Raw genomic sequence first — 17,170 nt, forward strand, 5'->3', positions numbered from 1 at the left:
GGACAGACTGTAGGTTCAATACCGTGCGGCGAGAGGAGCACGTCATGCCATATTTTTCTGCAGAAATATTACAGCTCCCAGAGAAAGCACAAAACAAATGAAACAGGCGTCTACTGGAGGTCTAGCGAGAATGTCAAGTGAAGACGAAGACGTACTACACAAATATAGAAAATATGATCCGCCGCCTCAAGAGTTGCCAGTCTACTCGTCCGATGAAGACAGTAGCGGATCATCGATATTGACTGCCAACGCAGAGCCACTCACCGCCAAGGCCGATTTGCTCAAAGTGTTGGACTACATCATCATTGTTGGTAACCGTAACCGATATCAAAGCTTACAAGCAACTAGGGAACAGATTTCGGAGACAACTACGGGGTCAAATGAGCTGTCAGAGATTGAACAAACGGATGATTTTGAGCTTAGTGGAATGCACGCTGATGATTTCCAATTAGACCCGCAGAGAAGAAAGAAAAGTCGTTTGAGTGCAGCTTTGCTGTGCCCATCGTATGCCGCTTGGGAAGAAACTAACAGAACTGATGCGCTGGATTGCACATGGTGTCATCAATACAGTGACTGTATCGCGTTGCCATACAATAAGGTTCGATCCAAAGAACCACCAGCTTTGAAAGGTTTTTTTTATACGCGCACAGACAGAGATTTGACATTGCGATGCTGGAGGAAAGCTGTTCATGCAGCATCAACAGTCATGGTGCTGGAAGGGGTCAATGGGAATGTGAGGCTTGACCTGACCTCAGCCAATTCAGCAGAGAAAGACGCCAAGGAGACATGCCTGAACCTAGGAATAGCTCTTTCGAATCTAAAACCATATACTTGTCCATCTTGTTTCAAGGTCTTCCAAAGTTGCAGAGCCAGGGAATGTCACTTCTGGGGAGAAAATAACCACAGAGGCTGTTGCTGGAGTCTTGTGCACAAGAAAAGACATTCTATTCTGAAAGAAGCCACCAATAAGGAAAGCACCATTTGCCAACACGTCTTGATGAGGTTAATCTTATGCTCAATTCATCAAAAATGTCATCAGTTGCCTAAAATCCTGGATAGGAAATTCATTGTTTGTCTTCTTGGAGCAGCGAGATTGCATCATTTACGTCTCCGACAGACCAGTTCAAAACTTTCCCAATATCCAGGCTCCGCTTCATTGGATGAGCACAGTCCTGATCTTCCCTAACTATAAAAGTTTCTTTGGAATTTGCAAACCCCCTGCGCCATAGGTAGTTATTGTTAACATCAAAACATTGCTGCCTGGAAGTCGGATTTGCCGGCAAGTTTGACTTGTAGTTTGTGGCAGAAGTAGTATACTGCACTAAAACAAGTGGTACAAAACAAACAGGCAAGTATACAAACAGAATGCAAAGCACCCTGCATGGTAGGTAGTTATTGTTGACACCAAAACGTGGCTACCTAAAAGTTTTCTCTTGAGGAAATTCGCTAAATGGGTGCTAAGACCCTGCCAAATCCACTAAATGGGTGCTTATATTGAAGAAAACAAAACGACGATGGAGATCACAGTTGAGGAAAACAATGAACTACAAAGATTATGAGTCTACATTGTACTCTTGGATATTCGTAGGGATTGTGGTAGAAAAACCCTACGACAAGCATATCGGGGTTCTTTATCCCTTTATCTTGGGTTTATGCTTATAAGTCTTTGTTTTACGTATTTTATCGTATCTACAATCCTTTGGTCCCACAGACACGTTTTAGCCCGTTATTGTTGCAGTTTTCTAGTTTATCAGACCCACTGTTCTAAGCTGAGGTAGCGGGATCAAAGGTAGGGTGATTTGTTGTGATTTGAGTGTTTGAAGTGATTGCCAAGTCCGATAGTGCCTGGGGAGGTAAAGCTAAAATACCTGGCTCTTCATGTTGTTGTTGAGTTGCCGAAGCCTGCAGAGGCCTGGAATATACTGCCAGTTTCTTGTAATGGTCCATGTGGTAGACATGTTGATCAGTAACTGGGTCTTGTATCCGTCTAACGGTATGAAACAAGGCAAAATCTCCATGGTGGGACGCTTCCATGGATCTCTTCATCTACCAAAGAAGGTGCATTGCACAAGAATTTATTGTTTGCTAAAAGCTCGGATCCAAGCTTTATCCATTTGTGGATGATAAGTAGTTTGTTTGCATGGAATATTTACTTATACAGCAACAATCATCGGACTTGTGTTAGAACAACAATTCCCACGTCTAGAATTGTTAAGTAAGGAGATGCGGACACTTCCTTAAATAAACAATTACTTAGAGTGAATCCTTGTTGTTCGTTAGGGAACCGTGGATTGTGTACCAACTAGATACGTTGGACAGGACAGTGGTCGTTTCCTAAGTGACTTGGTCGACGATAAAGATTCGGTCACACAAGGGAGTCGTCACTTAATCGTTACAGACCGTGCAGTCGGGATCGGGATTAACGATCCGACTGTCGACAATAGTCGAGTACGGTTGACGATGCAAACGGACGAGTTCCGCAAGGTTTAACGATCGATATCGACGAAACGATCGGACGAGCAGATCCCAATGCGCAGATGGCAGATTTCTCGACAGGAAAACCACACAACAAACACAACACGAGTAGTACGAAGGAATCCCAACGGACCAATGAGTAGGACCTACGAATACTACCTTTGTTGTACAGATGTGTGGGGGGGTGACAATAGTTACTCGTTAAGAGTATAAGGAACGGCTGTGTTGGCGGGCCCTTTTCAAAGATTGTGAGACTCTTTCTGAAGAGATCAAATTCCAGAGAAAACATACCAGAATTGCACATTCATACATTGCCTGTAGAAATGTACATAGAGAGTTTCCCCTGAATGGGATAGACCCGACACTTATGACTCCATTCACACTTGTGACCTAAGATATGATATGAAAATACATGCAGCATTGGGACCATTGAAACTTGTGCACTAACAACTTGTACCAAATGGTAATCGTGGATCCTCCACTCTGATAGATATCAGCCAAATATCTCGTGTTATGGGTTGCGACATGAAAATGGTGTTCGTCGCGTTTTATTGAAATGGTTCTCAAACGGTATTCAGTATCAATATCACTTATATGGTATTTATCTGGTGTTCACTTGTGATGTTATCAGTGATCAATAATTCTCGTGTTTACGTGGTGCAGAAAGAACACTGAATGTTGTCAAACCAGCTTACGAAGTTTTATGAAATTAAGACAGATGAAGAAGACAAAAGTTAACCATGGCAGCTGCTTTAGCTCAAGTTCGAAATGCTTTACAAGCAATCGGCATTGTTGATGTTGAGCAACATGATGCTGTCACGGATTCGATTACGTCTATGGATGTTTTCGAGATCGCAACGGATGATTTCATCAAGGACATGTGTAAGAACATCCGTCGTCCCGAGGGTACGCTTCCGAATCCTAACGCAGAACAACCTGGAGCTCCGGCTATGAGTCCTCGCAATGGTGTAGCAATTTCAGCCACTTTGGAGGAGCGTCTTGTGTTATTGGCATACTATGTTTGTCATCTCAAGCGCACTTCTCGGCCTTATCCGGCTCAGTTCAATGCGGCGCGTATTTTCTTGATGATCAAGATTAAGAAGCGTGAGAAGGAAGACAAAGAGTTAGCGAAAGACCTTGTTGCTCCTGGACAAATTGAAGACCTGAAGAATATCCGTGATGCCTTTGAAAATATTGCGGAATATTTGCTCCAAATTCGAGGAACAACGGGAGTTCCATTGGCTTATGTCATTCATGAAGACAAAGAAGTTCCTGAAGGTCCGGATAACAACTATCAAGATGCATTTGAAGTAATGATAGCGCAATGTCCTCATGAAGAAGAGTCCTATGCAGCAGATAATGCTCAAGTGTGGTCTATTATTCGCATTTGTGCTCATGGTTGTCCTACTTGGAGCTGGGTGTCGGCTTATGCTTGAGCTCATAATGGTCGTGCGGCTTGGTTTGCACTTTGCTCACATTATTTGGGACCGACTTATCAGTCGAAGATTATGACGCATGCTGAAGGTGATCTTGAGTCAAAGTTTTACAACGGAGAACATTGTAACTTTGCTTTCGAATGTTTTGCTGAGAATCATCAGCAAGCTCATACAGATCTGGAAGAGTTTGGAGAGCCATTAATAGAGGCTGCAAAAGTTCGGAAATTTTTGAAACGGATTCAGGCATTGTTTCTCAATTCTGCAATTGCCACTGTTTGTGCTAACCCATCTTGGAAAAATGATTTTGAAGCCACAGTGAATTTCCTCAGTGAGTTTATTGAAGAACAAAATCAAGCTCAGCTTCGGAATATTTCGTCAGGTCGATCTGGTCGTGGTCGAGGACAAGATAAAGGATCAGTTCGTGGTAATAAAGGTCGCGGTGGACGCAGTGATAAAGGGTGTCTTCAACAAAGCTTCTACCAAGGGTATGGTGGATAAGTATTATACCTTTGATGAATGCAAGAGTATGAATGCTGAACAGAAGCGTCATTTACATACATTACAACAAGAAGCTGGTGGTAAACTCAATGCTTCTACTGTTGATTCTCAGGAAAAGGAGGATGACAAGAATCAAAGACAAGTCGTGACAATATGAGCTCGCTTACTTCGAAGTCGTCAGCAGGTCGGAACATGTTGCAGAGAAGTTTGAATATGTCGGTGGTATCAACACATTCTATCTCTATACAGTCACTGGAGAGTGCATTTATATCACACGCGGAGTTAGATTCTCACGCGGATACTTCTTGCATCGGAAAGAACACTTATATATTTCACGAAACCTCTCGAATGGTTGATGTTTCTGCATTTTTATCTACATTGGGACAAGCCCAGTCTGTACCAATTGTCTCTGCTGCTCTTGCATATGATCATCCTTACACATATGAGACTTTTATTATAATTATTCATCAGGCCTTGCACTTTCCTACTATGGAACATAATTTGTTAAATCCGAATCAGCTCCAGTTAAACAATGTGCAGGTCTATGATTGTCCACGATTTTTACTTGAAAACCCACGGATTTGTCACATTCGATTTATTTTCCGAAGGAGAATCTTAAATTGCATCTGCAATTAGATGGTGTGATTTCGTATTTGCCAGTGCGAAAGCCGTCTCCGGAGGAGTTTCGAAATTTTCACAAGTTGAGTCTCACCTATGACAATCCCATTTGGGATCCTTATTGGACGGATTTTCCTCGTCAGGAGGAGAAGTATACCGATAGCAAAGGTATTTTGGTAACAAGACTATCCGGCAAACATTCAAATGGTTTCGTCACACGAAAGTACAGTATCAGTTGTGTTGTCTAGTATTTTGGTGTCACTCAATGAACAGCATTTTGTCGAAGCACTCGAAAAGACATGTATTATGAGTGTTGCTCAGTTGTCGAATTACAGGTACAGAGTTACTCCGGAAGAGTTAGCCAGATGTTGGAATATTGGTTTATCTGCAGCAAAATGAACTTTATTGGCTACAACTCAGAGAGGAGTCAAGGATATTGCCAGTTGTACTCTAACACAGAGAGTCAAGCCAACTACCAGTCCACTCAGATACCGATATCTCCGTACAAGTGTGTATACAGATACAATGTTTTCTTGTGTAATGTCTATGAGCGGAAATACCTGTGCCCAGATTTACGTAAATGATCTTGATTGGACATGTGCTTATGCTATGAAGTCAAAAGGTAATGCTCATGAGACATTGGATTTGTTGTTTCATTGAGAAGGTGTTCCAGCGGAGATTATTTCCGATGGCGCGAAAGAATTGGTGCAGGGTGAATTCAGACGGAAGGTTTGTGCTGCAGGATCTCATGCTAGACAGATTGAACCTTACTCACCTTGGTTGAATCAAGCTGAGACTGCAATCAGAGCATTGAAAGGCATGACTAACATGGCTATGGAAAAGTCATCTGCACCATTGTATTTATGGGATTTTTGCCTGGAGTTGCAAAGTATGATTTGATCGTCAATTGCTCATAACATTTATGCATTGAACAACAATGTACCAAACACGGCAGTGTCGGGTGATACTACGGATATCAGTCACTTGTGTGAATTCGCTTGGTATGATTGGATATGGTATTTGGACCCTGTCGACTTTCCGGGGGACAAACGGAATCGAGGTCGCTGGCTTGGTCCTGCGCATGACATTGGTGATGTTATGTGTGCGCATATACTTGTTTGAAGTGGTCAAGTGGTATCTCGAACTTCTTACTCGCCACTTTCTACAGCTGATCTTAATTCCAGGGTGGTGCAATTAGACAAGTCCTTATTTGACGCAACTTTGAGCTATAATAACTTTGATGAAGCCATTGCCCCTGTGTTTCCTGAAAAATATAATGTATTTTGCGCTTATTCAGATGATTCGACAGGGGACGAGCCGACAATGCCTCAAGCAGACGAGTTAGATCATGAAGCTTTTGATGAATACCTTGATGCTCAAGTTGTGTTACCGTACAAGGACATTGCTACCACTGGAACAGTCATTGCGCGTAAAAAGGATCGCGATGGTAACGTGGTCGGGAAATCACATCCCAATCCTGTTTTGGATACGAGAGTTATGGAAGTCCAGTTCCCAGATGGTAATGTGCAGGAATTTGCTGCTAACATTATTGCGGAACATTTATATTCGCAGGTGGATGATGAAGATTGCCGGTTTCTAATAGTAGATGAGATCATTGATCACAGGATGGAAGGATCGGCAGTCGCCCCTGACAACATGTATTATATGGACAAACATGGTGTGAAACGCATAAGAAGGACCACTAAAGGCTGGGCATTATTATTGCAATGGAAGGACTGATCTACAACTTGGTTTCCTCTTAAAGATCTGAAAGAATCAAATCCAATTGAAGTCGCCAAATATGCCGTTGCTAACAAATTGCTTCATGAGCCAGCTTTTGCTTGGTGGGTACCGGACGTATTGCAGAAACGTGATTGTATTATTTCAGTGGTAAAGACAAGATACCTTGAAAGGACTCACAAGTTTGGTATTTGTATGCCAAAATCGGTCAAGCAAGCTCTCGAGATTGACCGAGATACTAACACTTCTTTGTGGTCGGATGCAATCAAGAAGGAAATGACAAATGTTATGCCAGCATTTAAAATTCTCGAGCAGGATGCTCCTAAACCAGTTGCTCATACATGGATACCATGTCACATGATATTTGATATCAAAATGGATTTTACTCGCAAAGCCAGATTCGTCGCCGGGGGACATGTTACAGATCCGCCGAGTTCGATTACATATGCCAGTGTTGTTTCGCGCGATAGTGTTCGCATTGCTTTACTCATCGCATCACTGAATTCGTTGGATATACTTGGTGCCGATGCGCAGAACGCTTATTTGAATGCTCCCGTTCGCGAAAAGGTATATACAACATGTGGTCCAGAGTTCGTAAAGTCAATGGAAGGTTGTTATGCACTTATTGTTTGTGCGTTATATGGTTTGAAGTCAAGTGGGGCAGCATGGCGTGCTCACTTAGCTGCGACAATGGAGGAGTTGCATTTTATCTCTTGTCTTGCAGATCCAGATGTTTGGCTTAGACCAGCTCAGAAACACAATGGTACAAATTACTATGAGGATGTGCTTGTTTATACCAATGATTTTCTATGTATCAGTACAGATCCGAAGAAGATTCTGGATTCGATTGGTATGCATTTTAAACTCAAGCCTGAATCAATTGAGACGTCAGAGGTATATTTGGGAGCAAATCTTGGACATTTTACGCTTCCCGATAGTCCATCAAAACAGCAATGGTCGATGAGTTCCACGAATTATGTGAAATAGGCAGTTGCAAATGTTGAAAAGGATTTGGATGAAGTTGGAAAACGTTTATCTACAAAGATTTCGTCACCTATGTCGTCAAATTATCGACCGGAACTCGATGTTTCCCCTGTGTTGGATGCGGAACGTGCTAACTATTTTCAGTCACAGATAGGAGTTTTGAGATGGGCAGTTGAAATTGGTCGCATTGATATAATGTGTGAGGCGTCTATGCTCTCATCTATTCTCGCGATGCCGCGTGAAGGACATCTAGCTGCAGTTTTTCATATTTTCGGATATTTGAAGTCACACCACAAGTCTCAATTGGTATTTGATGATTCGTATCCGGTGATTGACAACAGCTTTAACAATGATGCGGATTGGACAGACTTTTACGGTGATGTTAGAGAGCCTGTTCCACCAAATGCTCCAACCACGTGGTAAGGTGGTGGAGATTATAGCTTTTGTTGACGCTGACCATGCGGGAGACCGTGTTACTCGTCGTTCTCGAACAGGTGTTTTGATTTATATCAATCGTTCTCCGATTAGGTTCTCGAAGCGTCAGAATTCAGTTGAAACGTCTACTTTTGGTAGTGAGTTTGTTGCATTAAAGATTGTTACTGAGATGATACAAGGTCTACAATACAAGTTATGTATGATGGGTATTCCTATTGATGGTCCGGCTAAAGTTCTTTGTGACAATATGTTGGTTGTATACAATACTACGGCACCAGAGTCAGTGTTAAAGAAGAAAAGTAACGCGATAGCGTATCATTTCGTACGAGAGTATGTTGCCATGAAAGTGATCAAGATTGCATATGAACCATCAGAGTCAAATTTAGCGGATATACTGACAAAGGTTCAAACAGGTCCAGTGAGACAGGCTATCATACAAAGTATTTTATGGTGATTCAAGTTAGTAGAAGAAGGGTTTGCCAACTTTCCCATTCTCAACAGGTTCAGTGTTGGGACAAATTGCATTTGCATTATATTTGTCATTGCATGCAGTGTCGAAGTTTTATTTTTTTATTTGGTTCCCTATTTTTCCCATTGTGGGTAACACATTTCGCCAAGTTTTATGTTCATGGTCTCAATGTGAGGGGACTAGAAAAACCCTACGACAAGCATATCGGGGTTCTTTATCCCTATATCTTGGGTTTATGCTTATAAGTCTTTGTTTTACGTCGTTTATTGTATCTACAATCCTTTGGTCCCACAGACACGTTTTAGCCTGTTATTGTTGCAGTTTTCTAGTGGGGCTGTGATTTGTTGTGTATGGGACGGAAGCGACATGGCTTTTAGCAGTGGGCGATTGAACTTCTGGTGAGACGTTGTCCTTACCAGGAGTTGGATCAACACACCCTCCCTGCAAATGAGAATTGCTTTGTCATTGGTTGGTGACTGTTCGAGAAGGTAGTGCGAGCGCATTTTGCGATGATGTGCGGGAGAATGATGCTTGGAGAAATAGTCGGCTAAATTCGTGAGGCCGGGTCGCCAGTAAATAATAAACTGTTTTTGCTCGACGCAGTCTTTAACCCAGTAGAAACGCATGTCAATGGCTTTAGATCGGCGTTGCTTGATACTTTTGTTGGCAATACCGGAGGCACAGGCATGGTCGGTCTGAATAGGTGTAGGCGGCTGAATGTGGCCAAGTTCGTCGAGAGTGACCCGGAAAGCGGTAGTGTCTTTGGCATTGTAGAAGAGGGCACCAAGTTCAGCTTTGGTGGCAGACAAGAGAACAACGGACATGATGGAGCTATGCATGTGAATAGCACCATTGTTTGGAGGTTCCCGATTGTTGGGAGCGGGAGCAGCATTGGAATTTCGGGGCCGACTGCTGAGGAAAAAGTGACCGGCTGCAAGGGAACAGGCTTTCGACTCGGAAAGGTAGGAAGCGTCGCTGTGAATGTGTAAACACATGTCGCTAGCCTGAAAACGTACCGTAGCGTGTGGGTGAGTGGCACAGTAGTCAAGTAAATGTTCTGCAGCTTGAAGCGTGGCTTGGGTTGCAGTGGACTGTGCCGAGAGCCACGAGAATGGTAGAGTCGACAGCCCTAGCGTAATAAAGTAGGGTTCCGATGATTCTTGCAGGTAGGTCTTGTCGGATGTGGTGAGAGGCTCAGTGGTATCAGGGACAGGTGTGAGTTGGGTGGCAATGCCATAAGTTGGTGGGGTCCAAGGGTGAGGCGCATGTTGAGGCGTAAGAGGGGGCAATCATTGGAAACGGGTTAGGGCTTGGTCAATGTATTTGGGCAAGGACGTGTCGAGGGTGCGATTGTCATAATCCCAAGCGAGTGTAAGACCAAGATAATAAGTGCTGTCCCAGTCAAGTGTGACGGTGTAGAGTGCTTGTAGAGTGTCAATAAGCTGTTGCGCATGTTTGGTTCCAGTGTACTTAACGCCAAAGTTGTCCACAACTAGGGTAAACTGAATAGGGCGCGTGACGTGTCAAAATAGGCCGGCGGTATGCTTGGTCTTAATGTAGCCGTGACTAGCAAGGTGTTCAACAAGATGGTCATGTGCAAGAATGCCGGCTTGGGGGAGGCTATACATACCTTTGCAAATTTCGATGGTAACTGAGTTGTTGTGAATGAGTGGAGCTAACTGGTAATGAGCCAAATGGTCGGGGGAATATCAGGGACCGGGATGCGCATGTATTCATACCAACCAAGACATGGGGGTGCCAAGGTAGAAGTCTTTGATATCCATGCACATGAACTTGGATGCTGGTGTGGAGAGGACGCTGTTGAAGAGGATTGTGGCCGTGGTGATGTTGGCAGTAGGGGTGCTAACCTTGCCGGGGTACTGAACTAAGTTACCACCAACGGTAAAACGGATGCGCTTGGGTTCAGCTTTCTGCGGGCAAATACTGGCAACAATGTGTAGGTAGGTTGCCTTGCGACCAGGAGGAATGGCATTGTGTGCAATGAAGTGCATTGTTTGACTACCATGTGTGCTATGGGGCGGGTTCCCGTTGGTGAGACGGCCAATTTCGTTGGCGGCGGCTTGAATCCAATCAGGAGCGTCAGGGCCGGTGCGCAGGTGGCGGTATTCCAAGGAGGCACCGGTGGCCGAGTTGACAACAGCGTTGGCAATGGCCGGTACAAGAAAGGGTCGGGTGCGTGTGTTGTGTGGGTGGTCCGGAACTAGGGTTGGGGTTGATGGCTGTTTGCGTGCTTTGCGGCGTCGGCGGCCGGGATTACCTGTGCGAGAGCGATAGATGGCCATGGTGGGCACCCTCGAAAGTGCGGTGGTAGGGATGGGCACCCTCGGAAGTGCAAGGGCATGTTTGGCCGTGACAAGAGGACCGGTAGAGGTGGCAGTGGGCATGGGTGTGCGGCTGGGGAACCAAGAAAGGGTGTCGGCAACACGTTCGGCAGGTGTTTCGGTGACCCAGACGCAGTGGCAACGGTAGTGGTTCAGGGCTGGGCCGAGATACCAACCTTTGACAGCGTGGGGGGCCCAAGTTTCGCGAGCAGCAGGCTTGATGTGAACAAGGACGCGAGTGCCGGGAGGAGCTTGGGGGGTGCGGTTAAAGTCAAAGGCGCCGTGGAGCTGGGCATGAGCAGACAGTTTGGGATTGATGCGGGAGCGGCGAAGAAGATTTAGGGTAATGAGGGCCTGGGGGAGGAGGCGGTCCCAAAGATGAGTGGAAAATCCGGGTTCGTGGTATAGAGGCCAGCAATAAAGTGGTTCTTGAAGGTGCATATGGCCCGTTCAGCTGCATTACAACGGTGCAGATCGGGGTGCCAGCTGAAAGTCGACGTGCTCCAAGGTCATAAAGGATTGGAGGGCGGCAGAGGCTTTGTTGTCGAGGCATTGGAGTTGGGATCGTAGGCCTTGTTGGGTGAAGAGGGCATGGGCGCGCTTATAGGCAGCAAGAATAGCGGGTCCGGACTTGCTCTTCATGAGTTTGACGTGGATGGCATTGCTGTCGTAATTGTAAAGAACAAGCATGTTGTTGTGGCCAAGATTGAGGTGCCAGAGGCCAGTGTGGGGGGAGCGGGCACCAGAGAGCAGCAGGGTATCATGGCAATGAATGTCAAGGCGAGTGGCCGAGAAGGTTTGTTACGATATACACCAATGTACACCGTATGGACAGAAGCGCTGTTAGGAACAGAGCCTGGTAAACAAGAGAGGGCGTTATTACGAACGACCGGCGATACACCTAAGAGACTTAGGGACTGTAAAACTCTACTCGTTGGCGACGCTCCCCTCGGGTTAGGCAGCGGATACGAGGACCTATGCGTAAACTAGCAATGCGGATCAAAGAACTTATAAAACAATGATTGAAGAATTAGTGCTATAAACTAATTCTTGTTGCTCCTCCGATTTGCCAAGATACAACAAAACCTGAGGAACAAACTCAAACGTACACAAATATCTTTCTTCCGTCATAGTATCCTTATACCGTGACGCGCGCTCACATATACTTATAGTGGAACCGGAAATACCTTTCATAACATGCATGCCGCGGGAAATGGAGCGCATCCATTTACATCCGTTAGTCAGGCAATAAGTATTGTCAGTCCCACTCCGTTGCCACTGTCAGAACACGACATATTCAGTCATGTTCTCTCCAACGCACGATACATCATTGTATCTGGGAATTTCATGCAATAAGACCGAGTTAACTTCCATACGACTCACTTCTCCCTTATGAACACTCCAACCGCCGTTCACCGTGTTGACGTCTTGAGGACGGACATCACTAGGAGACATGTCGCATGGTACTATATCGTGACAAGGTTGCCGTGCAGCCGTCATCGCACAGTTGTCCGATGGAGAGGAGCGGATGGGAAGCGAGCCCAGGAAAAATGTGGGCTTGGCAGGCTGCGGGGGAGAAACCAGGAAGGGCCAGGGTGGCAATGTGGCTCGAGCGAAGGACGGCGCCGTTCGGGACACGGACGGCTAGGCTGGGGTTGGCTGGGTGCTTATTGGTGTGGGGGCAGTTGTCCGTGATGTAGTGGCCGGTGCAGCCGGTGTCAGCAATGGCTGAGGTATGTGTACTATTCGGGGAGGGGACTACAGACAAGTTAAGACTTGTAATATGATTTAAATAATCATTATAAATTGTTGGCGTAGCCGTCCCTCTTTCCTATTTGGGGGGTTTGGGGGCGGTCCAAATCTTGGTGGAGCCACCAATGGGATTGGAGGCCGTCGCGTCGTCGCGATGGCCGGGGACGTTGTCCTTGCAGGTGGCACTTGTATGGCGCCGGTTCTTGCTGGTCCCATGGGTCCAGCAATAAGTCATATCCGGAGAGGAAACAGAAGAATGGGACACAGAGAGCGCTGAGAATGGAAGGCTTAGGGTGTCGGAGACCGTGGCAGGAGCCAGAGAGGGGGCAGCAGCAAGAACATTGGCGTAGCCCAAGGACCCGGTGGTGGCAGTGAGGCACCAATCATCATTGGCAAGGGTAAAATTCTCCTGGAAGCGAGCAAGGTTGTGCTTGCAGGCAATTTGCGCATTCTTTACAGTCGAGGGGGAGCAGGCCGGAGTGCGCAATGACTTTGTAGCCAGCGCGAACAGTGGCAGCCTCGGAGATGGGGTCGTTACTGTCTATTGAGAAGGCAATGGCCTCATTGAGTTGAAGAAAAACGGACTAAATTGGCTCGGTGGTGTTCCATGGGGTGTACATCAATTGAAAATTTTTCTGGAGTTCGGCATGATGTCGGCGTAGGCAAGGGCGGTAAGGGTTAAGGCCATGTGACCGTGGGCGCCGCCACCGTTGCGCGTGGGGATGGCGGCGGCGTTGGTCATGAGCTGGCGTTGGGCATGCTTGAGGGTTGCATAGGTCGGGGAACGGTGAGGGTGGCAATCGGATCAAGGACTTTGTGAAGAAAGTCGCTCAGTTTGAAATGAGCGGAGGTCCACATCGGGACCAAAGAAATGGCGGACGGGCGGTAGGGCAGGGTTGAGAGCGTAAAGACGGTGGGGTTGCTTCGTAGTTCTATTAAAGAACACAAACTACAAAGATTATGAGTCTACATTGTACTCTTGGATATTTGTAGGGACTGTGGGGCTGTGATTTGTTGTGTGTGGGACAGAAGCGACTTGGCTTTTAGCAGTAGGCGATTGAACTTCTGGTGAGACGTTGTCCTTACCAGGAGTTGGATCAACAGCTTAACTGCTGCATGTGGCATTTTTGCTAACTAGATTTTTTTTCTTATGAGCAAAATTTCAATTCAAAGACCTCTCATGTATAAAAGCATATACCTGAGAAATTGAGACAATAACTCAAGAGCATCAAATCAGGCTGGGCTATTTGTTCACTGTCAGATTCACAGTCAAGTAAAGCAAAACAGTTGCAGGGGATTTGCAATATTGCTCTGACCTCAAATTAAATTGCTACCAAACCAGGAAGGTTGAACTGGTAAATGCTTGGATGACACCCGCAAATTTGGTCAACTGCCTGACTGTGAGGGACTTGTGATGCTATAATAAAGTCCTTTCACTGGCAGTCTTCTGTCATAGGAAGTGCTTTCTTGGATATTAGCCCATTTACGAATCTTCAAAAATGTGCAAAATACTTGTATACGTGATATTGCAGTCAGCAGACAAATGCTTTGTAAGTATTTAGAGTTACTTAGGTTACCACCCATTTAGTGGATTTGACATGGTCTGAGCACCCACTTAGCAAATTTCCTCTTGTCTCTTGCTACTTCTACCAGCTGTAAGTATGTCACTACTACTGCAAGTAACTCATAATATCACAACAAACAATATTGCATCCAGTATATTTGTTGGGCCATGGGTGCTACTGTGAACTGTCACAGTATAGTACCATGCAACATGTCTTCCAAGGATGCCTGTCTGTTAGGCGTCAACACAATGGATGGCAGTTGGAGTGTTGAAAAGGATGAAGGAAGTTGCATGGAAGTTGATTCAGACTTATTGTATGGAATACCTAGGTACCATAATGTACTGGGTGTTTAACGGGGCGTGCTAGGTGTCTATACTACCGGCCCTTGTCCTCAGCTGAGGCAGGCCATAGAAACAAATGGGCCAAATCATGTAGACACGGTACAAAACTGTACAGGTAAACAGGATTTAGCTATGATGGTTAAGAAACACATTTTTACCATAAAGACTAGGAGTTACTTGTATCCAATTAGTACTACAAAGTCTTTAACTACCATGCAAGGTAGTCAGGTGTTGGGCAAAGCATAGCTGCCTTCCTGTTGTGTAGCATATCCTTGGTTCTTTGCTTTCAATTGTCTCAACATCTTTGTGTACAGAGCAAACATATGTGGTCTTCTTGGAACACACCAAACACCTTCCCTGCTGTCTTTAGTTTTTAATAGTACCATCTTTGTTCTTTCTTTTTCTTTTGGTGGGTGTTAGATGTGCGTAGAGACCACATTGAGGCCCTCCAGTTCTTGAGATTGTTGAGCTATCCTTGTCCAACTCATCCCTCCCAACTTTGCGACTTCCAACACTATTGTACTGGTTGTCCACCAGCTCCTCGGCTAAGGCACTGTAGAAATCCTTCTGCTTTTCTTCCTGTCCAGCGGACTTTCCTATTCCTGTACATTGGCTGTAGGCTAACCATGTGTCCACAACAATGATACCAAAATTTGATAAGTTGACTTGTGTCAACCAATCCCATGTGCCAAGTTTTCTCTCAAGCATCAGTGTATCCTGCCAACTCCGGTTATGTCTGTCAATTATTGCACAGCAAGAATAATACACTTCTGCTGCAACTGGTTGCACAATATTGATTTCCACCCTCTCTGGGTCTGCATCAGGTGATGTATCCACCTGTCTCCACCAGTAGCAAACTGGACTCCAGCCTCTATTCTGATTGGATGCTGTTGATAAAAAATATTAATGGTCTTGGTCAACCCATACAAATGCCATCAGCTCACAACTTCCATCCGAGATTCCGTTTGTCACCAATCCTTTCCATTCTCCTCTGCTTGTCATTTCCAACTGTGAGAGGTAGGCCATTGGATATCTTCTTGTTGCCGACTTCACAACCCCAATGAATCTCAAGCCAATCCTCTTAAGCTCAACAGCTGTCACAACGAAGGCAAAATAAGAATCAGCACACACAATCCGATCAAGGACAAACAAGTTCTTTGATAATCTTTGCACCACGAGGTAGATACTCATCCTCCTTGTCACCCTCTTTGCCGTCCGGTATCGTCTTCCCCTTTACAAGTTTCAAGCAAAGCACAATACCGGATTGTCCACATGCTGCGTTTTGAATCTCACACCCATTTTCAGGCTTTTGATCAATTGCAATATAATTTGGAAGACCATGGTTTATCCAATCCCCCCCCCCCCTGCCCATACCATCTTGAAATAGGTTCATCCACACAAATCAGATGAAGGTACAAATTTTTCGCTACAATGCTCATTGAACCTTGTGACAAAGTTGTCAACAAGTTGCCATCGGTGAACATGAGTGCTCATACCATCCGGTCGCACTGGACATTGTTCACTCCAACAGATATATTTCTAGATATTGTCAAACCATTGCTGGGACATTCCTGTGCGCGGACTCTGTGTCAGCTGAGGTATTGGTGTCAAACGGGCTATTGGGCTCTGTGTCGACCAAGGTAACGGGCTCTATGTCAGCCGGGGTTTCAACCATTTCGGCTACCGGGGCTTAGACAATTTTTTCCATCAAGTTTCCGGCTTCCATGTCTGTAATCAAAGTAGAGGTACGCCCGCTTGAAACGGATACAGGGGTGGTTGTGACATCTAGAACCGTTCCAACAAGCCGCTTGGAGTGCTTGTTGACGCCATATCCTACTTCTGATAGTGACAATAATTGTGACAATAGAATGCAAAGCACCCAACATGGTAGGTAGGTACTATTAACACCAAAGCCTTGCTTCCTGGAAATTATCTCTGATTGCAGCAACATACTGTCAATGTGCCCACTGCTTGTGCTTGCTCCCTGGAAGTTGTCTCTGATTACATTTGTCCAACTGTTAATGTGACCACTGCTACTGCTAGTAACAACAACTATTTACCAATATATTTGTTGGTGGTGCTTGGAATGTTACTGTGAAAATAATGGGTGTCAACAAGGATTATATGTAGTTTGTGTTAATAGTCTTCTCCAAAACTGCAACCAGAAGGAACAAAAGTTCTAGATGTTATTGTTAGCAAAATCCAAACCACCCCATACAGTAAATAGTTGTTGTCTACTCAGAAATGCTGCTGCCTAGAATGCCTAGAATGTTTTCACATGTTAACCTATGTTAACTGCAAGTCAGCCACAACTATAGTAACCAACATTACCACCAGGAACAATATCATGGGAAGTTTCCAGTGCTTGGACAAGTACAAAGCCAAAGTATAAATGTGAACAATTTGTGAACACTCCATGATAGTCAACACCAAATGCCTGCTCTGGATGGGTAAGCAACATTTACTTTATCTAGTTTGACTGCTACTAATCCACTTCCATTAAAATGCAGGAGCA

At 45.1% G+C, this 17,170-nt stretch overlaps 4 protein-coding genes across 4 annotated transcripts; 3 read left to right on the forward strand and 1 right to left on the reverse strand.

Moving 5' to 3' along the window:
• Positions 1 to 130: 130 nt before the first annotated feature.
• PHATRDRAFT_37399 (predicted protein) lies at positions 131 to 1,186 on the forward strand (the record flags this gene model as incomplete). Its single annotated transcript, XM_002181435.1, has 1 exon — positions 131 to 1,186. One exon carries the CDS (start codon positions 131 to 133, stop codon positions 1,184 to 1,186), a length of 1,056 nt encoding a protein of 351 aa, XP_002181471.1.
• Positions 1,187 to 11,015: 9,829 nt separating this feature from the next.
• On the forward strand, positions 11,016 to 11,339 carry PHATRDRAFT_37400 (predicted protein; the record flags this gene model as incomplete). The annotated part of the gene is made up of 1 exon (XM_002181436.1): positions 11,016 to 11,339. The coding sequence occupies one exon, from the start codon at positions 11,016 to 11,018 to the stop codon at positions 11,337 to 11,339; it is 324 nt and encodes a 107-aa protein (XP_002181472.1).
• A 249-nt stretch (positions 11,340 to 11,588) lies between these two features.
• On the forward strand, positions 11,589 to 12,645 carry PHATRDRAFT_37401 (predicted protein; the record flags this gene model as incomplete). The annotated part of the gene is made up of 2 exons (XM_002181437.1): positions 11,589 to 11,793; positions 12,479 to 12,645. The coding sequence occupies 2 exons, from the start codon at positions 11,589 to 11,591 to the stop codon at positions 12,643 to 12,645; spliced, it is 372 nt and encodes a 123-aa protein (XP_002181473.1).
• A 183-nt stretch (positions 12,646 to 12,828) lies between these two features.
• On the reverse strand, positions 12,829 to 13,491 carry PHATRDRAFT_37402 (predicted protein; the record flags this gene model as incomplete). The annotated part of the gene is made up of 2 exons (XM_002181614.1): positions 12,829 to 13,286; positions 13,443 to 13,491. The coding sequence occupies 2 exons, from the start codon at positions 13,489 to 13,491 to the stop codon at positions 12,829 to 12,831; spliced, it is 507 nt and encodes a 168-aa protein (XP_002181650.1).
• Positions 13,492 to 17,170: the final 3,679 nt, after the last annotated feature.

This window comes from Phaeodactylum tricornutum, chromosome 13 (assembly GCF_000150955.2).
Source record: "Phaeodactylum tricornutum CCAP 1055/1 chromosome 13, whole genome shotgun sequence".
NCBI lineage: Eukaryota > Bacillariophyta > Bacillariophyceae > Surirellales > Neidiaceae > Phaeodactylum > Phaeodactylum tricornutum.